The 25,592-nt window shown below is 44.2% G+C and overlaps 1 protein-coding gene across 1 annotated transcript in view; it reads right to left on the bottom strand.

Moving 5' to 3' along the window:
* The window catches only part of TRPC5 (transient receptor potential cation channel subfamily C member 5), a 157,631-nt gene that overhangs the window by 93,390 nt on the left and 38,649 nt on the right, over positions 1-25,592 (bottom strand). The window contains exon 2 of the mRNA XM_075940904.1: positions 12,127-12,525. Within this exon, the coding sequence (XP_075797019.1) occupies positions 12,127-12,504 (378 nt within the window). The 5' untranslated portion in view covers positions 12,505-12,525. The remainder of the gene's footprint in view (positions 1-12,126; positions 12,526-25,592) is intronic.

Below are 25,592 nucleotides of genomic sequence, written 5' to 3'. Positions count from 1 at the left end.
GGAGGTCAGCGGCTTGCCTGCTGCTGTGCCTGGTCCTGCTCCTCCAGCACCCCATGACCCCACCCGACCAAACCCCCCTTCCACAACAGCAGCCCTTTCCCCCCTTGGACCTCCCTCTCCCCCAGCCCCCCCAGCTCCCCAGCCCCTCTCTCCCCCTGGCCCTCCTCTCCCCCAGGCTTCCACGTCCCAAGAGCCCCCCAGCAGCCAGCCAACCGACAGGTGCATCACCCGATCCCGTAGCCGGGGAGCACCCCAAACACGAGGCCCAGCCAGGAAAGGGAAATCTGCCAAGCCCCGTTCAACCTGATCCCCTTCCCCCCTCCAGGTTTCAATCACCCCCATCACCCCAGTTAAAGAACAAACAAAGGGTTAAAGGAACTGTTTGTTTATTGTATATAGTTTGGCAACAACAAAAATGAAGACAATTTTTGTTATGTTTGCCACATTGTTTGATAATATTTACAAAATTATAAATAAGTAAAGAGAACATTTTATTTTGAAACACACCCTGGTGTAAGTGATGTGTCCAAACTGGGTCAGGAGATGGGTTGTGGAGGGAAGCTTCTATTGGGGGCCAGGGCTCAGTCCCCAGGCAGAAGCCCCTCAGTGCACTCAGTGGCCTCCACTGGAGAATTGCTCCCGGAGAGCCTCCCGGATGCCAACTGCAGACCGGTGAGCCTGGCGGATGGCAGCTGTCCGGGGCTGGGCAAAGAGCCTCTCCTGGGCATCAGCAGCTCTCCCCCACCCTGGTAGGAAGGCCTCCCCTTTCCTCTCCACGAGGTTATGGAGGACGCAACACGCGGCCACCACCTCGGGGATGTTGGTCTCCCCCATGTCGAGGCGTGTGAGCAAGCACCGGAATCTGCCCTTTAAACGGCCAAACGCACATTCGACCTGGTTGCGAGCCCGGTTAAGGCGAGCATTAAACAGCTCCTTGCTCGCATCCAGCTGGCCGGTGTAGGGCTTCATCAGCCACGGCATCAGGGGATAGGCGGCATCAGCCACTATGCACACCGGCATGTGCACATCCCCAACCGCAAACTGGCGATGGGGGAAAAATGTTCCTGCCTGAAGCCTCCGGTACAGGTACGAGTTCCTGAAGATGCAGGCATCGTGTGCCCGCCCTGACCACCCAACACAAATGTCCGAAAACTGTCCACGATGGTCAACCAGGGCCTGGAGGACCATAGAAAAGTAGCCCTTTCGATTGATGAATTGGGCTGCTCGATGGGGCGGTGCACGGATGGCAATGTGTGTCCCATCGAGCGCTCCTCCGCAATTGGGGAAGCCAAGGGCAGCAAAGCCAGCCATGACGCTGTCCAGATCCGGTAGACAGATGAGCCTGTTGAGCAGCTCAGAATTGATGGCCCTCACCACCTGCAGAACGAGACAGACAACAAAGTGTTAGAAGGGGTGCCTTATGTCTTAGGAGGAGAACCCACCGCCCACCTTCCCTCTCAAACAGCCCGGGAATCCCCTCCTCAGAACCCCCCCCCACAATTCAGGGTGAGTGGAGGAGCTCCCTCCCACTCCCACTCCCACTCCCACTCCCACTCCACTTGGCCCTTCCTGACAGTCTCCCTTCCCCCCACCCCAAACTGTGACTGTCCCCAGACAATGACTTACCTCCATCAAGACGGCCCCGACAGTAGATCTCCCCACGCCAAATTGGTGTCCCACGGAGCGGTAGCTGTCAGGGGTTGCCAGCTTCCAGAGGGCAATGGCGACCCTCTTTTCCAGGGGGATGGCGGGCCGCAGGTGGGTGTCTTGCCGTTGCAGAGCAGGGGCGAGCCAGGTACACAGCTCCTGGAAAGTGGTCTTTCTCATGCGGAAGTTCCGTAGCCAGTCTTGGTCATCCCAGATCTCCATCACGAGCCGGTCCCACCAGTCAGAGCTGGTGTCAAACCTCCAAACACGCCTGTCCACGAAAAAGTTCGGAGGCAAGGGCAGTGTGGCTGCCGGACGGGGGAACCCCTCGTCCCTCTGGTCTGGGTCCAGCTCGGGAAGGAGCCTCATGATTGTCTCACGAAGATGCAGCAACAGCTGCAGTATGGTGGTGTGGGGCCATCGCCTGCCCAGGGGCAGCTCTGGCTCCATGCCAAAAATAAGGGTCTGCAAGCAGAAAAACCTCACAAGAAAAAAGCTGCTGGGGTGTCCCAGGAAGCTGAGCACTCCAAAGCAGCACTGCAATGCCTTGCAAAATTCCTCAAGGGACAGCAAAGGCAGCTGCAGGAGCAGAGCAACGGGTGTTCAGGAGTGTCCCTTTAACCACGCGTCTCTGCAAAGGGCAGGCAGGCAGCACCCGGAAGGAAATGCTGCCCCCATGCCCTGGCAGAAGCAGTTCCGGGTGGCTTTGAATTTCGAAAGAGTGTCCAGCAGTCTGGACGCTCTTTTTCGAAATAGCGGATCGATCTTTCGATCCACGCATTGTAGTCTAGACGTGCTCTTTCGAAAGAGCCTCTTTCTAAAGATGCTTTCGAAAGAGGCTCTTTCGAAAGAAGCCTGCAGTCTAGACATAGCCTAAAAGTAAAGAGTCCAGGCAGTTCCTGGAGCGAACCATGATGAGGCTGGGCATGCACCCTGTGGTATATCGCCCTGAGGATGTTGTTCCTTGGTTCTTCCTCACAGCCAATCTTTGCTACCTGCTATTAGGTTTAAAATATAGGGGTTTTTTTCATGATTTGCATTATGATTAAATGAAGTGGTCTTAAATTACTCTGCTGTTGGTTTAATTAGATGGACTCCGTTTCTGTGGCAGCTTTCCCGGTTAAATGCCCATTGCTAGCTATAGTGGTGAACTCTTACTACGGTAATCAAAATAATGGAAAGCTTGGATGCTAGCAGAGCTGTTAGGCATCTGAGTGGAAACAACCACTTTTGGCTTTTTTTTTCATGGTGCCTTCAAATATTTCCATACCAAGTACCTATGGCAAACTTCCTTCTAGCATCACAGTTCCCTCTGAACCTTCTCTAGGATAACTTTGACTCTAAACCCTTCTGACTATTGTTAAATCTTTCCTCTGACACAGAAACTCTTGTCCCAGATGCTCTGATACAGTGATGAAGGACATAGATATTCCTGGATGGATGGTCACATTTAGGCTTCGTACTCCCTAGAACTAAATGTCCTCAAACTAATACGGAAGTTGTGCTTCTATCATAATCACTACATGGATCATTATGTGTACTGCACATCTGTTTGCCTTGCCCTTCCATGATCCCCATTCCCACATTTATTTCTTCCATGGTTTACTGGCTAAGAATAACAGAGTTTGGTACCATAATGCTGTAAACTCCATAGATCTCTATTCTTACTTAATACTTTAGTGAGGCCAGTGGCAATAATAATTTCTTTTTCTACAGGAAATAAATATAAGGCATGATCTTTCTTATGGCTACTGAAAAGAGTGGACAGTTCAGACCCTCAGTCTTCTCACTGTGTAGAAGTCCTACCTAATTTACTGGTTTCCAAGATTTTTTCATTCTTAACAAGTTTTTATATCACAGTCATTTCTGCAGTATCTGTGTTGTAGCCTTCATTTTCATAAGCATCGTTACTTACTCTGTTGCTCAGTTCAAGGCATGTGGAAAGGTTACAGAACCCTTTCTCTTGGCTTTTTTAGTGGAGAAGATCCATACATGATTATGGCTACTCAACTGAAAACACCCTCAATGAAAGAAATACCTGGCTTTGGAAAGAATCAAAAGGTTTATTGTAGCATTTCATTTATGGTTCATGAAAGATTTCCTTGGGGTCACTGATCTATTGTATTTACTAACACATAATTTAAGATAGACTTTTTACTCTTCAGCTTATTTGAAACAGGATTTTCAAGGTCAAATTTAAGTTAGCAAATGTTATAAAGTTTAACAGCCTACGTCTAGCAGGTGTCTGAGGATTATGAACACAGATCCTAAATCTGGCCTTTTATTTCCTACAGTATATTCTGCAAAAACAATTTTCCCCTGGGCTTCTTTCTGCAATATTTTTTCTTTGGAAGATACAGGGATTGGTGTCTCTTGAGATCTCATTGACTTATAAAGCCTTTTGACCTTTGAAACTAATTCATCATAATCATCAATACTGAAAACACTTTTTTTCTGTTTTTTTATGGATGAGACATTGCATTTCGGTCCCTCTTGTGAACCAGATTAATTTGGAGCCAGTGCCATGGGCAAATTACTAATTATGGCAGATACAAGAGGGATGTTAATATCATCTTTATGTCAACAGTTGATGTCACCCATGATTGACATGAACAAAACAGCTACCCAGGAAAATGTTTATGGTTGGACTCTGGACAAAAAATGAATCCAGATAACTTAGATAAGTCTTAAAGGACAGAAACAGGGTTCAGAATTCAGCATAGATTGTACATTTTATAGTAGAAATGAACAGACTGTCACGAGTTACAATTAATGAAAGACTCATGCAAATTGCATGTATTTACACTAAGAGCTACACAAAGCACTTAACAAAGCCCCTGCATTATCCTGTAAAAATCACATAGGAATCCATTAAAAAAAATGGAACGCTCATAGGTTCTAATTCAAAATCTGTTAAGTCAATGGAAGGACTCCTATTGTGTTCTGTGGGTTTCACTGAAAGATAAGGCCTTCAGTGAGGGAGTTATCTGGAAATGCCGTTGTTTCCAAGATTAAGATTAATATGGACAAAACTGTATAATGTAAATCTTCAAAGGAGTGGTTTCTCTTTTGTAAGTGCAATTAATACCCACACAGATGGCACCTACAGACTTGTCTACATGTGGAAATCCAGGAAAATGTGATTTAACTAAACACGTGAATTTGAAGTGGATTCATTCAGCTACATTAAATCCCTATATGAACAATACCATTCAGAATGAATGGGGCCTGAATTTGTTTTATCGTAATTCACATTGGAAGTCCCAGTGATAGGGTCCTTCGTGAGCATGGATGTTATCCTGTACTAGGAAGGAAACATCAGCCTTCCCCTACACTCTCTCCATTGATTAAAAACAAAGGTCCAAGTCCTGATACCGCTGTGGCTGAACCCAAAATTTGCAGAAATATGCATTGTAGGTCACAACTGCTGTGACATTGTTAGCAATGGAATTATTCTGTGTATAACTGGTAGAGTCTCTTTAATGGTTTCATCTCGAGACCTGCAACACAGTGCACAGAAAACTGTGGCTATCCATTGTAGTGATCAGATTGAAGAGACCTTATGAGAAATACCAGGTTTTCATGGAGGTGAACATGAAAGGAAACAGAGCTACTTTAGCACATTGTTGTTCAGTTGAATGTACTATGTAGGTTCCCCCAAAGAGGCTTTTGCTTGGCCCTGTCTCGCCTAAACTTCCAGTATAAACAAAATCTCATTTCTTCCTCTCCAACCACATCTGACACGAGCCAAGCCGCTGCGCTGGAGAAGTGTGTTGTTATAGTAACTGGCACATGACATATCACTGCAATTGTCATAGCGCTTTCACAAAACAGCAGCTTAACGTCAAAACTATGGTTTAACAAAAGCGTGAGGAGAAAAGGTTGCCTGGTGAGTTTAGTAGCGGCATATGAAGCCATTTGCTACTGAGTCAGCTCACGGATTGGAATCAGGCTGTGAGAGGCATGGATAGGGCCCTGACCCTCTCACAGGAGAAAAACCAAACAAAACGTAAAAGCCTTTGCCCTGTTTTTTAAACTACTACAGACCTAACTTGCCTGGAGATATTTCTATATAGGCCCAGGCTGCGCTGAAGGTAGGGCCAAACTTCCATAGGGAGTGGCCTTGTGTGTTAGAGGGGTGTCCAGCCCAGACCATGCATTAGAGCTCGTCCAACCCTCTCGGGAGCTGGTTGATCCAACTTTCTACTTTCACAAAACCAAACACCCTGGTTCAACCCCCGCCCTGTCCTTGTTCACTCCATCACCCCTATCTCCCCGTCACTTGCTCTCCCCATCCGCACTTACTCTGCTCATTTTCACCAGGCTGGATCAGGGAGCTGAAGGCTCTGGCTGGAGGGGGCGGTGCTCTGGGGTGGCACTGGGAATAAGAGGTTCAGAGTGCAGGAGAGAGCTCCAAGCTGAGGCTGGGATGAGGGTTCTGGTTTGGGGGTACAGGCTCTGGGGTGGAACTAGGGATGAGGGACTTGGGGTGCAGGATGGGGTTCTGGGCTGGTGCTGAGAGGTTCAGAGTGCACAAGGGGGGTCAGGGCTGGGGAAGGTGGTTGGGGTGTGAGAGCTCTGTCTGGGGTTGCAGACTCTGGGGTGGGGCTGGGAATGGCAGGTTTGGGGTGTAGGAGGATGCTATGGGCAGGGACCAAGGGGCTCAGAGGGCGGGAGTGGGATCTGGCTGGAATGGAGCACTGAGGCACTGCATGTCAGGATGAGGGCTGGAGGTTTAGGCTCTGTGACAGGGCCGAGGATGGGGGGTTAGGGTGCTCCAGGCTGGGATCAAGGGGATCAGAGGGCAGGGGGTTGATGTACAGGGGGCAGCTGCACATCCCCCCTCTGGCCCCTACTCAGAAGTATGGCCAGGCAGCTCTGTGCATTGCCCAGGCTGCAGGCACCACCCCTGAGGTTCCCAGCCAATAGAAGCAGTTCTTGAGGAAGGAGCAGTGTGCAGAGCCCCTTGGCTGCCTCTGAATGTAGGAGCTGGAGTGGGAACATGCCCTGGGGCACGGCACCACCAACCGGACAGCTCACAGCCCAGTCAGTGATGCTGACCAGAGCTGCCAGGATCCCTTTTTTGAGCAGATGTTGAAAACCTGGTAACCCTAGGTTCAGCCTAGGATACCTGGTAACCCTAGGTCCAGTCCCCTCTGTGGGTCATTTGTGGGAAGAGCTGGCTTCTGTCCTCTCCTCAGCCTTTCCCTCTTCTGCTCTATACGGTGCAGTCTCTGTGCTTCCCCAGTGCACAGTGACTACAGTTGTGGCAGTCATTCAGTTGGCTATCCAAAGGAAGAGGGGTAGGCCCTTTGCAGGAGGAGTCATGCCCAGGCCAGTCACAGTCCTGGCCTCGGTATTTTCAGACCAAAAGGGTAAACCACATCAGGCTGTCTGTAGAAAAGCAAAGATGATGTGTCTCTAATGAGCTATGCCGGAAGGTACTAGTGGCTTGCCATCATATCAAGACAGTCACAGACCTTGTTCAGGTGGACAGGTGCAATAATCCATTCTCCTTTGTGCCCAACATCTGGAGCACCTGAGACTCTGTTATAGGGCCAAACAACTGATGCCCACAGAGAGGTGTCAAGATAGTGTGGAGCTAAGAGGGTTTTCAAAGCTCATAACTCAGGGGCTGGAACAAGGCTGTGTGTCAAGCAGCTATAAGTGAGCGGTCAGAGCTTCAGAGCTCTCTCTCTGGCCCCTGGAGAGAAGCTGAGTAAACAAAGCCTCTCTGTGGAACAGGCCTGACTTCAGTTTTTTGCAAAAAAGTGCTGCCCAAATGCAGACTTGTGCCTGCCACTGTCCAGGGAAACAAACCCTTGTGTACAAGTAAACAGATTGCACTCAGAAAATAACCTGAGTGTATGTCACTGATTTCTCAGCCAAGCAGAAACCACTCTGCAAACCCTGAATTACAGGAACTGTTCAGTTAGAAAGGGACAATATTTTTATTTTTCCTTAGCATGAATGAGAGGACACTGCCAGGATAGTAATGACAGCCCAGAAGGACCTGGATATGTGCATATAGAGGCATGTAATTCAACTTAAGTTGCTGTTCTGTGCTAAAAAGATTTATAGGGTACTCTAAAAGAAATTTGATGGGGAGCCACCTCAGGACTTTTCCCAGGAAGGATCTAGTAAGGATCATGGAGAACGTGCATTGGCACTGTCCTGGGGCTAATATAAGGAGTCTGAGTTCTGACACAGGCTGCTCTGGGATTAGCTTTGTGGGTTGATGCAGTAAGTCGTGTCCTTCCTGTGCTTAACTAGGCACTTTTTTCATTTTATGCAGTAACACTGTACATGAAAGGCATAGTATACCAATTCTTTATTTTCATATGGAGAGTCATGAAGAGCTAAGAACCCAATCCTGCAGCCTTCTATGTGGAAACTTCCAATGAGATCTACAGAAGGCTCTGAACCCCGTCAGAACAACCTGAAATTCTGAGATGGTAGGGTTAATAAATCCTGAGTTGTACATAAGTTCTTATGCTGACCTAGGGGTGCTCAAAATAGGAATGAATCTGGGCTTGTGACAAACCTATGTTTTGTCAGGATGTTGAAGGCCAGGAGGGATCACTAGATCATCTTGCCTGGCCTCCTGTATGTTACATTTCATCCCGTGTGTTTATAGGTTCTAAAGCCAGAAAGGATAATTGTGTCATTTTGTCTGACCTCCTGTATAACACAGGTCATAGAATTTCCCCAATAGAATTCCTAGAGCAGAGGTTTTAGAAAAACATCCAATCTTGATTTTAAAATGGCCAATGAGGAAGACCCTGCTTTGACCTTCAGTAAATTGTTCCAATCATTAATTACTTTCCAATAATTAATTACTCGTTATTTCAGACTGGAAATAAGGAGTAATTTACACCTTATTTCCAGTCTGAATGTGTCTAGCTTCAACTTCCACCCATTGAATTGGGTTAGACCTTTCTCTGCTAGATTGAAGAGCCCATTAGCAAGTATTTGTTAAATACTAAATAGATGGCGCTCCTTAAGTCTTGCACTACAAGGCAGATTTTTCTAATCTTTTAATCATTCTTTTGGCTTCTTCTCTAAACCCTCTCAAATTTATCAACTTCTTTCTTGAATTGTGGGCACCAGAACTTGACATGGGATGCCAGGAGCCATCACACCTGTGCCAAATACAGAGGTAAAACCACTTCTCCGCTACTACTCGACATTCTCCTGCTTATGCATGGGAGGATTGCACTAGCTGTTTTGGCCACAGCATCACACTGGGAGTTTCATGTTCAGTCTTTTCAGTCACTGCTTCCCAGGATAGAGTTCCCCGTCCTGTCGCCATGGTTTACATTCCCTGTTCCTAGACGTAACCGAGTTAGACCAAAGCACTGCAGTCCTCGGGAAACTAAACTGTGGCATACTGCAGGGAGAGACTGAGCTATTCCTAATGTCTGAGTCACCTGCAATGGCAGGGAACTGTTAAGGTGAGACACTCCCCAATGATACTAATGGCAATTCATTTATGCTCTATGCTGCAGAGCTAGGAAACTGCCCTCCCACACACAGTTCTGCCACTCTGTCCTAGGGAAAATTCCTTCCTGAACTAAATTCTGGGGATAATTTTGACCCTGAGCATATAAGCAAGATGCACCAGTTATATATTAGAGGGCAGGTCTACACTACTGCTTGAGCAGATTGTTACATGAACACAAGCACTATCTACACGGCACTGTGTCTTGTCTCCAGCCATGGCCAATGTCTGATGCTTTAGAGGAAAGCAAACCACACCCAAAAAACAACCCAGAATACATCTGGCCAACTGTGCACTGGGCATAAAATTCCTTTCTGACCGCAGCAGTGATTCTACCAGTTTTGGTGACACTTGTTGTCTTAATGCAGAGTTGCAAGCTTAATAGGCAATCCTGCTCTCCTTCTGCCCTTGAGGAAAGGGGACGAATCTGGCCATGAATCTGATTTTGTGCCATCTGGATCTGATTCACTGGAGCCAGGTGTATTTTGTGTGTTTGGGGATTTGATTGGGAACATTTTGCAAATCTCTGTGTAAAATCGACGAAGTGCATCTGACGAAGTGGGTCTTTGCCCACGAAAGCTTATGCTCCTACACTTCAGTTAGTCTATAAGGTGCCACAGGACTCCTCGTCGCTTTTGCAGATTCAGACTAACATGGCTACCGCTCTGATCTGTGTAAAATGTAACTGTTATATCAGGATGAAATTTGGTTTTCGTTAACAGACATGCACAGTTCCCACTGTCATTAATGGAACACGCGCACACACACAAATATAAATGCCAATGTAGAAGGAGAAGATAGAGTTGGGGACAATTTAGTGCTTTGAAATGTAGCACTAAACTAAAGAGCTACGTCTACACTGGCATGATTTTCCGGAAATGCTTTTAACAGAAAAGTTTTCCGTTAAAAGCATTTTCAGAAAAGAGCGTCTAGATTGGCAGGACGCTTTTCCACAAAAGCACTTTTTGTGGAAAAGCATCCGTGGCCAATCTAGACGCGCTTTTCTGCTGTCTACACTGGCCCTTTTGCGCAAAAGTCTTTCGGAAAAAGACTTTTGCCCGAACGGGAGCAGCATAGTATTTCCGCAAAAAGCACTGATTTCTCACAGTAGGAAGTCAGTGCTTTTGCGGAAATTCAAGCGGCCAGTGTAGACAGTTGGCAAGTTTTTCCGGAAAAGCTGCTGATTTTCCAGAAAAACTGGCCAGTTTAGACACAGCCAAGATGTTGGGTTCAATCTCCAGCTGATGTCAATCAGCATAGCTCCATTAACCTCAGTGGAGCTATGTCAACTTAAAACAGCAACTTAAATCACTAGGAATAAAAAGTTCTGGTTTACAAGACAACTTATTGAAGTCCACGTAAAATCACAACGCTTTATTTTCATGATAATTCAAAAGTACATGCATTTAACTTCAGCATTTTCCCACAAGACTGAAGTCCCTTTCAGTAAAGTTTATCTTTAGTTCTGTGCTACCTTCTGTCATTCTGGTATATCTCTGAACAAGGTAACTAGTCTTTCTAGAACAGTGAGAAAAGACTACACACGAACATCAGGATAAAATAGAAAAGTAGTATTTCAATTTAACTGTCAGAAAATTATCCTATCTAGCTAGCTAGCTAGCTAGCTAGATAGATAGATAGATAGCTAATCTGCCAGCAACATATTTCTAGTTAGTATTCAAGGGATTTCTGGAATGCTATTTTTTCTGAATTGTTAGTGGGACAGCCTTCAAAGTTATTTGCGATAATCTGGAATATTTCCTCATTGGTTGCTTTGCATAATTTAGAACTATTCTGAAAAAGGTGCACAGTAGGGTTAGTCTTGTTAAAGAAAAATAACTGTTTTAGGGTTAAATCACATTAATCCCTTAATTCTTTTATACAACAGGAAACATGTTCCTGTGGATTTCAGAACAGAAATTAGGTACTGAAATGGATAGGTAGGTAGGTAGATAGAGGTTCTAACCAAAGGACAGGCAAAAATCAACAGTGGGTCTAACACTATGTACACAAATCAGCTCATTTATCAGCTACCTTTTTTGTACATGAAGATGTGGGGAAAACATTGTGCAGTAAAATAGGTAACCTTCATGTGGCAAAGACATAGGTCTCAATCTTGTAGACACTTGCATGTGCTTAATTTTAAGCACATGACCAGTCCCATTGACTTCAGTGGGACTGCCCATGTGATTATGCTAAGCACATGCGTAACCCACTGGTGTGTCCCTCCTTTGCCCAACCACAGAAGAAATGAATTATTATCTCCCATAAGTACAGTACTTTATTTCAAACTGTAGCAACCCATGCTCCTAGCTCGGGTGGTCTGCAGTTCGATTGCCAGCTTGCTGGTGTGGCCATGCTGTGCCAATCCATGACAGCTCTCACACATGTGTAAAAGTGGAAATCAATGGGCCAGTATTTGCACTCTTGGGGTCTGTCTTGAACATGTGATTCCATTTATTAACATCCATAAAACAGTAGCTTCAATTTATATACTGGAATTTAATTCAAAAAGGCAATATTAAATTGCTACACCAGTATCTATCTACCTATAAATCACTTTGCACACATCATGAGGTTGGGAACAGAAAATTAATACAATCTGAAAATAAAAGTGCGGGGGGAAATTAAGTAAGACAGAATCCAATAATTCAGATTGGAAATTGACCAGGGCTGGCACAAAAAGGGCCAGAGCATCTCGTGCTCAGATCTTCATTTTGTGTTTCCTGTGTAGGACAGGATGGCCAGCAGCACAGTATCCCCACACCATCTCCCAAAACACTGGGACACTGGCTCAGAACTGAATCAGAGGGGAAAGTGCTCTGGATTTTCCAAGCTGATGTCATATTCAAGGAATAACCAGACCTTCTCCAGGTGAGTCTGTGACCAGTCCAGACCCACTGGAGCCTCCGATCAGCTGGTATCTCTTACCAAGCCATGAGCTAATATCAACTTACATGCCTGAATATTTGACTAACCTGCTTTTCACCGCTTGGCTTCCTGTAATTCAGAAGCAGTTCCACTGCCCCTACCACCTCCTTCCGTATTGCATACAGCAGAGCATCTCCCACGTAGATACTGTGGCTCAGCAGTAACTCCATGATCTCCAGGTTTTCATTCTCTATGGCTATTAAAAGGGCACTGCGTCCGAGAGGATCCATGCAGTTAATGTTGATGTTGTAATAGATTTCAGCCTCTTGTAAGGCATGCTTCACACTGGCATAGTCCCCCTTCTCCACAGCAATGAGATAGGCCTTCTCTTCCTGGGAGAGCTCTGCCTCCGCTCGCACAATCTGCAATGGGATCCGGTCTCTGTAAGGTGAATAGTTTACCTTTTTGTAGTATAGCTGGGCCATTGTTCATAGTGACTGTGCAACCTGTTTGGAAGGAAGAGAAAGGACACTTAGAGACAGAAATTGCAGCAATTACTAGCTTCAGTTCCAATGGGACAAATTGCTGAAGGTCAATCATAGCGAAAGTGTCTCATCCCTGCGTCGAGGTTTATTTTCAATACAATGAGTGTAATCCTCCCCAGCAGTCACCAGACAAGGGGCTACATGTAAAAGTAAAGATTCAGTGTCATATTCCTCAGGACGATGCGCAAAGCAATACTGGTCGTACTTTAAATGCCATGTCAATGATATTCTTTATCTGTTTACCAGCATCAGCTGTTGTTAGTGGATTATCCATCAAATGTGTGAATAAGTGGATTTCTCACCTTTGCTATGTTTCCACTCACTATTTTCCTTCTCCCTTTATGATTACTGGCCTATGTTCTCAGCTGGCATAAATCATCATAGCTCCTCAGAAATCGGTGGACCTTTGTTGATTTGCACCATCCAAAACTGGCCAGTTATACTTAATGACTCTCCCCTTTATTATGCACTTTCTCACTTACTCCCTTTTTTACATTCCCTTTGAGGAAAAGCTTATCCCCTCCCCACTCCGTGTTTATACTCTGACCTGGTCTTGGTTTTATTTTAAACCATTAATTTTGACTTTCTCCTGTTTATAAATAGGTCCTAAGGATGGGCTTAGGTTCACAATGTCACTCCCACTCTCTAGAGCCTGCAGCCTGGGGGAAACACTCCGTCCTTTGAACAAGTGCAGCAAATTGATCAGCTCCATCCCCTGACTACTTACTAGCTCGTCAGGCGCACAAGCCCTAACGAACAGGCAGGACACGGGATGGGAAAGCATCTCGCTGAGGAGATAAGGGGCTCCCAGACATTGTTTCATGTTGCTGTCTGCAGGCTGGGGTGAAAGAGGCCCACAAAGTGAGTATCATAGCCAGGGCCGCCAATGGGGGGATGAGGGAGACAAAGGGGGCAGTTGCCCAGGGGCCTGGCAATTTAAAAGGGCCCCATGCTCCTGGCCACCACCACAGCAGCAGCAGCAATGGCCGGAGCCCCAGGCCCTTTAAATCACTGCCAGAACGCCATGCAGTGGGGTGCAGGTGACACTAAAGACTGGCTGGGAGAGGCAGAGTGCAGTCCTGGTGGCACTGAGGGCTTGCTGCCCCAAGCCTCGCCCCTTCTGCCTGAGGCCCCATCCCTTTCAGGGTGCCCTGGAACAAGCCCCTCCTCCACACATTGCCCAGGGCCCAGCGAAGTCTGTCACCAGCCCTGATTATAGCAGCACATAAGTTTAAAAACACCCTTTAAGTCTCTTTGCCCAGTGTAGGAGCATTCCACACAGCAAATTTAACAGGGTTTTGTTTTGTTTCGTTTTCCGACAGGTGGCAAGGTGAGATTTCATGGGGAGGAAGCAGGAGGGTTTTATGAGTCTCACACAGGGCTGGGAGTCAGGAGCCATGAGTTCTCTTTTTTAGCTCTGCCACAGATTCCCTATTCAAGAGTGGACATCTTTTTGTACTTGTGGTTTCAGCGATGTCATCAGCCCCTGTCTTTTATGCTAAAGAGTGGGCGTGTCTGACAGGAACACTCCTGTCCATTAGAAAGTCTGCGTATCTTGAATTCAGAGTATCATATGTTAGCTGTTTCAAATAATGAAATTACATTTTAAAAAGGACGCTGTCCAGGTCCATTAGCCAAAAAATAGACCATCCTTCCATCTATCAGGTCTGACCTTCTGTAATCCAACAAAATATTCATTTGTTCCATCCAAAATAGAGAGTTTATTATTTACTTACTTCTAGACTACCAATAAACCAGCCAATGTAACATATTGTCCTGCACATGCATCCGTTGTTTTTAGTGTTATCATGATGCCTTATTTATATGTACAATAAAACTATTAGCAAAGGCGGGGAACTATTGTCGTTCCATTCACCGACACTTTCTATGGTAACCTGAATAAATATCTAAATCTGAAGTGTGTGGTTACAGTATCTTGCTACTTAGGGTGAAATTTAAATTTCATAGTATCAGCTGAGGGGCTCATTGGTCAGGCCCAATGTGGTAGTTTCCTGTTGTACAGTATATTGCACCACAAGTCTAGCTCTGCTCTCTAGCATGTGACCTAGGAAGTACTTGTCATAGGGCAACTCTGGTAGATTAAGAATTGTCAGAATATTTTTTAACTCAAGTGTTTAGGAGCTTCGGTTTTCTGGAGTAGGATGATCCAAGCTGTGCCCCAGCTGTCACCATGAAATTGTGGGTGATTATTGGCACGCAGCAAAATGACATCTGTCATTGTCCAAGGAGGCCACATTATTGTCAGAAGGGGTTAGACATGTCTGAAAATGCTCTCTGAGAACCCCTGCTGCCAATGAATACAGGAGTATCTGTCATTTCACAAGAATGACACCTCCACACACATCTGTTTACACCATAAGAAGCACATATGCTTTAGACACAATCTGAGATATGGTTAAAGCCTTTCACACAACCTGTCTTAAGTACTTTGGCTTAGTTTCTTGATGTTAAACATAGTGGCTTCTGTTATTTTGTTGTACATATTGTCTGTGCCATTTGTGTGCTTAAGTGATGTAATTTAACCAGACAACTCAGTGTGTTAGGATGGTAGCCAGTGAGTAAAGCAGCCAAGCCATTTCTAGACTGATCTTTTCTGTGTTGCCTCCCACCCCAGTGCAGTCTAAAAATCACCCTCCTTACTGACATTTGTTAAGTGTAGACCAGGCTTAAGTGACTTAGAAGCCCAGGACCCATTGGCATTCAATAAGACTTTGGTTCTTAAGTGCACAAGTAACTTTTAAAAGTGGAGCTATAAGGCTCCTACGTCACTTAAGCGTGGCCTAGATTACCCCGTGTCTAAAAGGTGTCATCCTGGCAAGAAAGATGGAGGATACAACACAAGGATATCAGGAGGCTGCCAGTAGTAAAGTGCCTAGGTCCTTTGTGCTGGATGGAAATTGGCCTGGGGCTCCCAGGCACCACTGATGCTGCTATTGTGGCAGTGGTAGCAGCTGGATTCCCCAGGCCTTTAAATCACTGCTGGAGCCCCAGGTGGCATGCTCCAGGCAGGGCTGAGGCTGACTGATGGAAGCTTGTTTTAGCCCCTCCCCTTCCACCCAAGGCCCCACCCTTTCTGGGGGCACAGAGCTCCCCTCCCCCCTCCACTCCACCTTGCCTAGTGTCCTGAAGAGTTTGTCGGCCTCACTGAGGATTGAAATGATCCTCGGGAAAGCGAGTTTGATTCAGAGGATTACTTGAGAAGAGAAGCATCATTCTCCTGTGAGGACTGATAATTCAGCAGGCCTGAGAAATTCTGGAGATAATTTCATCTGCCCACCTCCAGTCAGGCATCTTTCATGCCTACTTCTATTTGATTTCATTGACAGTTTTGCATATGGCCAAATTCTGCAAGGATTTCCAATCAGGGTCACCCTGTGGAAGTCAGGGGAGTGGTGTTGAGTGTAAATCAGTCCAGAATTCAGTTCCTTGACTTTCCAATAGCTCTTTGTAAGGAGAAAAAAGCCCTGATCCATTAAAACATTTGCTTCATTTCAAGCATGTAAGAAGCCCCATGAAATCAGCATAGGGAAAATTCATCAGCTGAATTATTTGCTCTGAATTATTCATTCGGCTCTGTTAACTACACTGTCACTTATACAGCTGCTCCCCCCTCAAATAAACTGACTGTTGCTGGGGCTGGAAATGATAGCATGCAATGTCCAAGTTAATATACTTCCCATTAAGTTACACTGAAGATTGAGCAAGCTGTTTGTTAACTCTTGGTTGTCTGCTCAGATTTAGATCTAAAATGGATGTGGAAGGGTTGTAGGTGGAAGTTCTGTCTCATTATAGCTCTCCTGTAAAATCTGGACATAAAGCCAGCCTTTATGATCACGTATATTCAGCTAAATGATCACATATATTCCGACATCTTACAAATTACCACAAGTGCTGCTGTACATCGTCTCACGCACTTTCATACTTCACTTGCCTGCTGTTAGCAACATCATGTGCAGAAAGAAATAATGAATGCTAATCAACAGATTTGCATTGACCATTGCTGCGTATTTAATCTGGAGAGGGAAACTTTCTATTGTATCATGCAAGCAAGGTAGTAACAAACTTCAACAGGCCTTTATTTAACAAAGGTGAAACCTCTTTACAAAGCTGCTGCTGCTCCCCTCTGTAGCTCTCACTCAGGCCTGGCCCATCTCCTCCACCCTCCTTCCTGTTTCCTGTGCTTCCAGATTCCCAACAGCCAGTGCTCCCAGTTCTAATAATTACAAGCAGCATCTAAAACACCACACTTTCCCTCTTATAAACAGGGAGATGAAAAAAATTGGTCAATTCAAACTCAGAAAAGATCTGTGTAATTGCCAGGGAGATCCAAGGGAAGCAGCAAAGTATTTGAAATATATAGTAAAAACTGAAACATGGCTGTTGCAACTGCTGCAGTGACTTTAATATATTGGCATCTGTGCATAAAGCTTGAAAAATGCTAATTTTTCATCTGACTTTCTTTCCTGGAGCAGTGTTGTACTACTCAAGTTAATATTTGGGATTAAGGAAAGGTATCCTGACCACTATATGTGCTAGATTTCAAAAGCATCAGTGAATATATAAACACCATGCATGTGATGGTGATAGCCACGCAATGAAATGCAGAGCATTGTGAAAAACAATTGAACTGGATGATGAATGGCACATCACATGGTCCATTCATTATCATTCACCTTTGACTATATTGCCAGCCTCAAGCTCACGATTTCCTCTTCATCAGATCCCCTTGTAATTATTTCAAACCTTCAAGCAGCTTCAAAAAGCCACCTTTTTTATTTAAGCTGCCCATAAAAGAAATGCCCGTAAAAGAAATGGGAATTTTATCTCTTCAAATGGAGCCATTTAAAACCTCTGTGAGGGTATGTCTACACTACCACCCTAGTTCGAACTAGGGTGGTTAATTTAGTCATTCGAAGTTGCAAATGAAGCCCGGGATTTAAATATCCCAGGCTTCACTTGCATCTTGCCGGGCGCTGCCATTTTTAAATCCCCGTTAGTGTGGACTTCGTGCCCGCAGCTACACGCGGCACGGAGTAGGTAGTTCGAATTAGGCTTTCTAATTCGAACTACCGTTACTCCTCATGGAAGTAACCACCCTAGTTCAAACTAGGGTGGTAGTGTAGACATACCCTAAGAGTTCTGAAATAGCGTTTCTATTCCCACAGTGTTACGGGCTGAATTCTCCACATCCTCCAGGGTGGTTCCAGTTGGATAGACTTGCACTGCCACTTTGCAGAACCAAGAGACATCAGAGCTGAAATGTGTCAGTTCTTCAGGACTGAATACTGCCCATCTTTGACTTTGGACCAGTGTTGTTTTGGAAAGGACATCCCACAAACAGGGAGGAAGAAAGAAGCATTTCTCAGACAGGTAACTGAAATAAAATTGGCTCTTGCTGGAAGCTCGTGAGAGCTTTCATACATTTCACGGCATAAGCCAAACCCAGAGAAGAACTCTGTCCCCATCCTATTTTAAACCATACAAACATAATAGCACTAATTTAGAATGCACCAGATGAGCAGGATATGGCTCTGTCTCCAAGGATTGCAAAAATAATAACACAATTAAACTCATTTCAGTGTAACAACATGTTTTCCCATAACACTTCTTCCTCTGGAGGGATGCACTTTGATAAGCTTCTTGGAAGAAGTGGATCTGAGGAGGCACAAAAGATGGCAGGGAAGATGGTACAAAGATCAGAGTGACAAAAGGAAACAAAGGAAATGGTCAGGTGGGAAGTTTCAGTGGTATGAAGGAATCATTGGGGATGCAGGAAGAAATTAAATCAGGGGAATATTAATAATGCTAACTGTCTATAGAGAGATATAATTAATGATGGGAACACACAGCTGCCAATCATGAATGCTGCTTTCTGCCACTGTGTAAATTCCATGAGATTTCACTAGATTTTCACAAGATAATTTCTCAAGAATTTTTGGTATTTGATTTTGCTGCTCACATTTCACAGGATACAATCCAATGTATTATGTTCTAAAATTCTCATCCGTTAAAAGTTCTGGTGAAGACTTAACATACAATGAGTCAATGTTTGTTTCCTTCTTATTGCATGGTCCTCTGTAATATAGGACAATCTAGATAGCTGGGTTTTTTTTATTTCTTGTTTCGCATGATGATTGACAGATAGATAGGTGACATAAATCACCAGGACCTAACTATATAATGAAAACAGAATATATATGTGCACATATATAGTTTAGATAGATTCCGGAACTCATTACTGACAACTGTTGTGAACATCTGCCTGATTGATGAAAATAAGAATCAAATACTCAAAAGCCACCTTTTCTGCTTGATGGGGCTCAGTGTGAACAGCCAAACTAAATCACAGATTGGAGTAGTCAATCAAATACTGTATCTGTCACTGTGCAAATAGCATATTAGTTGTTCCCTCTTAGTGTAAGTGCATTCTGGAAGAAGTTGACAAAGTTATGTGTGTTTAGTTTTAAATGTTGTCAATGTATCTTTGCCTTGTAAGGCAAATTTTCCTCCATGGTATTTCAATGACAATATCATCTGCACTTTTTATTCTGTACCTGGGTATTGAGCAGTTTGAAAAATTGATTGGTTGAATTAGCTCTTTAGTCATCCTTAGAGTCTGTGCACTTAATGATATTGATCACTTTTAAAAGGTTATAAACCTATTTTGTGACATAGTCCAGAGGGGTTATTTAAGTAAATATTATTACATTTACTTAATGGATTGGTTGAGTCTGTGATTGAATCCTCCTTTTAAGTGCCTTTGTTCTTATTCAGTAACTATGCCTGAAAAAGCATATGGCATCAGGACTTTTGAGAAAACAATACTTACTTTTTATGTTCTTACAAAATATTTTTTCCTTTTGCTAAGTGACAAGATGTTCACCGTACAATGTTTTTTCCATGGTTGGGAGTTCAATGGGAATTCGATAAATCCTAAATTCCCTGTAAATTTGTGAAGTTCCTATTTCATGGCCACCGCCTTTCTGATCAGAAGCTCAGAATTCCTTGGCAATTTTTTAAATTTTTAATTTTTTAAAATTAAAGCCTGAATAAGCATATTCCCTCAGGAGTTTTGGAAAATAATACATGTTTTAGAACTTTCTGCAAAATATATTTTTTCCTATAACAAAGGAACATTGACATCTCAGGAAGTTTAATCCCAACACTTTGGTTTCATAAAAAATATATTCCCTTGGAGTGCTTTCACCCCAAAGATGGTAACATTTTATTGGTAGTAGGCTTTGAGAACTAGGAAGTGAAACTGACTACTAACAAAATTAAAACCGAATAGTCTAATTTCACTGACCAAGAGTGAAATGTTGAACACAAACTAAATATATGGTGAAAAGTAAGTCCCCAGTTCTGCAAACTCCACTCAAGTTGATCCCAGCTTTAGGATCAGGACTAAATTCTCTTTTAAAAATTCTTTCTGTTTTAATCACCTAATGTAGTGTTCAAAATATATGAGGTCATCATAGTGTTGTATATGATTTTCTAACCTTACAAAGGCTATTTTAAAACCATGTGATGCAGGCAAGAAAAATTAATAAGCACCAACTCAGCTATTGTTACGTACTGCCAATGTTGTGATACAAACTGACAAAAGCCAGATCTTTTTTTTTCTTTAAAGATGACTCAAAATGTCACAAGTTAAGACTGAAGTTTCAGCTTTAACTCTGAATTTCCTATCTTTGGTGACATAATTTTGAAGTTATTTATGTGTGATTTCAAAAGGTCAAATCTTTGACATTCTTTCTCCTTGTATAATCAATTGGATGAGTCATAACAAGCTGCAAAAAATTAACCCCTCCTTTATTTTTTAACGTAAACCTCTTAGTACTTTTGGAGATCTTGCTAGACATTATACAAGGACCTTTTCTTTTCCCTCTGACCATAAAATTCAGCTGATGACTTGGGATTCTTATGCTCCAAACTCATAGGCTGATCTGCACAGATGTGGAGCCCCCTTATCGTCAATGGGGCTGTTTGCAGATGCAGGGGTCTGACTGAGTAGATCTTGTTGAAGGATCAGGACATACAAATCCCAGATCCTAGATGCCAGCTGAGATTCATATTCACAGAAGAAAAGTTCCTTCTTTTAAAGAGGTGGCATTTTAATTTTGTAAAATTTACTGAATGTGGAACTCAGCATTGGGACAAAATGCATTTTATATGGATGTGTGACCATTTGTGTCATGACTCCTAGAATAGAAGAGAGAGTCTGAGTCTCAAAGAATAAGCAATGGAATCAACTAATTGTATATAATATTATTGTATTATAAAAGTGTTATAAAAGTTGGTGTCATGCTGGTCATGAATACCATTGGCTGATATGGATGTGTGTGAGGTGTGCTGTAAATACGTTCCTAAAATGTGTATTGGGGGCAGACTTGATAAACAATTGTATCCTAGACTAAAGAATGAGGTTTTGCCTTTTTGCCTGGTTTTCTGATGTAAATTGAGCAAGATGATGCCAGAGACAAAGGATGTTACATTTCAGTATGAGTTAACAGGGAGGTGGGAAATCAACGGGAAGAGACACACATCAGAGGAGAAGAATATTCTCTGGGGATAGATACTTCAGAAGAAGAAATGTTAAAAGTTTTCTGTACTATACAAAGGAGGGGAGCAAAACCCTTTGTTATTCATTGCTTATGGGGCTAAAGAGGTCATTGCTCTGGAAATCTGTGAAAGTTGTATCCTTTAGCAGGGTGGGTTGAAGACTCAGGACTGACAGTAGGTGAGGAATTGTCTGAGACCACATTTATAATCTGTTAAACTTAGACACTAAAAAAGCATATTTTACTTTTGTTTTGTTTGTAACAATATCTACCTTTTTTTCTTGCTCAGTATCATTTACACCTATGTTCTTTATAAAAAACCAATTCAAAGTTTTACTATATACTGTGCTGTGTATTAAGTTAACACGTGTCCTTGGTGAGTCAACAGGCTGGTGTGTACACTGTCTCTTTGGAGAAAGCAGACTTAATCATTTCTGTGAGTGTCCCATGAGAAGGACTAGATCCTGCAGAAAGATGCCGCTGGAGAATGGGGAATCACTGGATGCTACCCACAAAGCAAGATTCTGATGGACAGAGTCTCAGGTAGTTTGCTGGTGAGGCAGACATCTGGTGCCATGACAGGAAGCTGTCACATAGTTTATGCTCCAACACAGCTCACTCTTGCTGAGGCAGAGAGGTAACATGGTGGCTTATCGTTCTGGGTGCCCCTAAAGAGTGTCAGGTCTCACACGCACACACACAATCTCTCTCTCTCTTTCTCTATGCCGCCTGCCCCAAAATATTCTATTTGGTTCAGCTAATGCCCTAATATTGCACCCTCACTGTGATTTCTGAGCACTCTTGCAAACAACACATTTGCAATCAGAAGGAGAAAGTTATTCAAGATCAGAACAAAAATTTCTTCGAAAGCTTATCTCCGAGGACCCTGCAGCAGTCAGGCAGTGGCTGGCTCATTGACATGCACAGGGTTTATATATACCCCAAGGTCTGTTGCCAGTCAAGACAATTTATCTGCAACAAAAAAAGACCAATATTCTCCCTTTCATCCTTGATGTCTCCCATTGCTGCTTTTTTTCTCCCCTATGGCTCCCTCTGCTCCAAACCCTGGGGCCCGTCAACCTTGATATTGTCTTTTTTAACAGAATTTTGTCTTTAAGAAGCTGGATCTAGAGTGTTTGCTTCTATACCTGAGGAGCTCGTGTCAAATATTTCCTGTTGGCACTGCTGGTATTTTTGCAAGGTGTGTTAAAAATACTAGTTATCTGCATTTTGGCTTCATCTCGTAGGTAAATCTCTTAATTAATTCACTAATTGTTCTGGGGCAGGAGGATTAGAGAACATCTGAAAAAGCTCAGTATTCTGTGAGGGAGTCTCCAAGGAGACAAGACGACTCCTGATGGCTAAATAGTGTTTCATGTTTGTTATCCACTAGCTGAGACTAGAGCTGGTCTCACCTAACACTCTGCAGTGTCCAGACCATAATACATGTACAGATGCTACCACAGAGCATCTCTTTTAGTAACCAGAAGTGTGTGGAATTAGGCATGAATTTGTTGGCAATAGTACCTGAAAACTACGACCTCTTGTAGCAAAGGGGGAAGTATTGTCTGCTGGTTAGAACAGGGGAGGTGGAGGAGTAAGAAATTCCTGAGTGGGAGTCCACTGAATGGATGTGTGAACCCGAATAAGTTGCTAAACTTCTCCATAGCTCTTAGGGTTGCCAACTCTCCCAGTTTCACTGGGAGTCTCCTGGAATCAGACTCCATCATCCAGAAGCTACTAAAACCAAACTGGGAGATTTTAGGCTACTAGAAGGCCAGCAGCACAGCAAGGCTAATGCAGGCTCTCTGCCTGCCCTTGCCCTGTGCCACTCCAAGAAGTAGCCGGTCTCTGTCTGTAGGCCCTATGAGGTGCAGAGTGTCTCCACACATTGCCCCCACTCTGAGTGCCAACTTTACAGCTCCCATTGGTCAGGAACTGTGGCCAATGGGAGCTTCAGGGATGGTGCCTGCAGGCAAAGCTCATGGAACCAAGACAGTGCATGGAACCATCTTCCCACCCTACTCCCTCCCCTCCAGTGGCTGCAGGGACATGCCAGTCACTTCTGGGAGTTGTGCCAAGCAAGTGCAGGCAGGGAGCCTGCTTTAGACCCAGTGCATCACCAACTGGAACTATCTAAGGCCCTAGTCCTCTGCCCCAGAGCCTGCACCCCAACTCCATGCCCCAGCCCTGAGACTCTCTTCCAGAGCCCATACACTCCAATTCTCCTGTTGCATTCCTGAGCCCCCTCCTGTCATGAAACTCCCTCCCATATCCCATATCCCATATCCCATACCCCATGCCCCATCCTGCACTCCAACCCCCTTCTCCAGGCTCAGCCTGGAACCCTCTCCCACTCTCTGAACCTCTTGACCCCAGCCCAGAGTCCACACCCCTTCCCAACCTCATCCCCTTGCCCCAGCCCAGTGAATGTGAATGAGGGTGGAGGGAGAGCAAGAAGTGGAGGGAGGGAGGATAGAGTGAGTGAGGTTGGAGCCTGGAGAAGGGACGGGGCAAGGATGTTTGGGTTTGTGTAATTAGACAGTTGGCAGCTTTTTTTTTTTAACAAACCCTCTACTCGGGGCTGCTCTGTGGGTTAACGAATTAATGTGTCTCAGACATTTTGAGATCATCAAATAAAAGGTGCTAAACATACCCAACAATATTATGACTAACTTATCTACACGTTTTACTCTCTTCAGAAGTTTTTCAGGAGGGAGATAGTCACGTTCTGGAACTGGCTTCCATAGGCAGTGGTGGAATCCCTGTCACTGGAGGTTTTTCAGAACAGGTCAGACAGCTGCCCGTCGGGGGTAGTCTACATTTACTTGCTCCTGCCTGATCATGGGAGGATGGATTAGATGACCTCTCCTTTCCATGATTCTGTACCTTGCTGCAGTCCAAGCTCTTTTATTGCTGCCCTGCAACACATAAAATGGATGTTTCAAAAGGGACTAGAGCTCCCAGCTGCCACCGTTGCTACTATGGCAGCTGGGGCGGGCAGACCCCCAAACTCCTTTGAATTAACACCGTAGCACCACGCTGGGACCTCAGCAGCTTTGAGTGCTGGAGGGATGTGGGGGCAGTGCTGCACTGCTGGTGGTGCTGAGGGCTGGCTGTCCCCAGCACTGCCCCTTGCACTCAAGGCTCCACCCCTACAGGGGGACTAAAGCTGGCCCCCTCCACAGCTTTCCCCCAGGCCTGTGGTAACCGTCGGCCCCACTGGTGGATGCAGTGTAAATTTCCCTACTGTAGATAAGTCTGTCCCTAGTAGAAATCTTAAGCTGCAATACCAACCCATATCCTGAAATCTTTTGCTGATGCATACAGAAAAATTACCAGACTGACATGTCGTACGATCTGACAATGTGTGAAAGTGCCTTAAAAACAACGTGGGCTAGACTGGCGACAAGGACGAAAAAATGGGTTTATTGTGGGTTTTCATTTTCAGCTCAGAACATTAGAATGCTCTGTCAATTCAACATAAGCCTCTTATACCATGACTTATCAGCAGGACAAAGAGTAAGTGGCTGGCATGCAATGCATGACAATGTCAAAATCGACTACTTACCTTTTGTACATTTTCTTGTTAAAGACACTGATTAGAAGAGTTGTGCTGAGGTAGGATATTGGATGGATTTTTTTCCCTTCTTACTCCTGCCTTTTTTGGTTCATTACTAATTTTTCTTTTAAATTAGAAAATAGTTTTTAAAAAATCCCAATCATTGCAAAAATAAAAGCAAATCTGTGCATTCATCCCATTCCATAGCTGAAAACCAAAGAGGCAAGTGTCTGAACGGTCATGTTCATGCTCTCCTTAGTAGAAGCTGCATTTCCAAGGGACCCGACAAAGTGATGTTCTGTAAACTATAGCAACTCCATTGACTTTCATAGGCATCTGCTTACTTGTATGGCCGTGGCTTTGGCCCACAAAAGCCTAAAGGGTAGCCACTGGACAGGGATGAAAATTAATTACTCCAACACTTATTAAGCCATTTTGGAGGTCACATTTAATCAAAAGATTGCTAACAGAGAGTAATCTAGCCTATGGCATGTCCACATTGTGTTTTTCAAACAAGTCCCCAGAATTATTCACCTGATTGACAGTAAATTATCACTGATTAGGTACCCAAATGGGTATGGGATGCATTTTCATTGTTAGCAAGAATAGTAGTTCTTATTAGGGTACCGATCCTGCATTGAGCAGATCATAGGTAGATGCTTCCCTTGGGGGTTTCACATCAGCACAGGTGGCTGTTATTATAAAGAAAAGAGGTTTATCTCAGAATGGGAGAAATAGTTCAATTTTCTTTCCTACCCTTCTATTGTGTATACACTACTCAGAGGCACAGAATATACAGGGGAAGTTGCACTAATGTAATTACATTGATGTCAATTGCCGGGCTAAATTGTACTAGAAAAAAATCCCATTTTGTAGGGGTGCAG

The sequence above is a fragment of the Pelodiscus sinensis genome, chromosome 13, assembly GCF_049634645.1.
Source record: "Pelodiscus sinensis isolate JC-2024 chromosome 13, ASM4963464v1, whole genome shotgun sequence".
Taxonomy (NCBI): domain Eukaryota; kingdom Metazoa; phylum Chordata; order Testudines; family Trionychidae; genus Pelodiscus; species Pelodiscus sinensis.
Note: the sequence above shows the minus strand (reverse complement) of the source record. Positions and strands in the feature narration are given on the sequence as shown.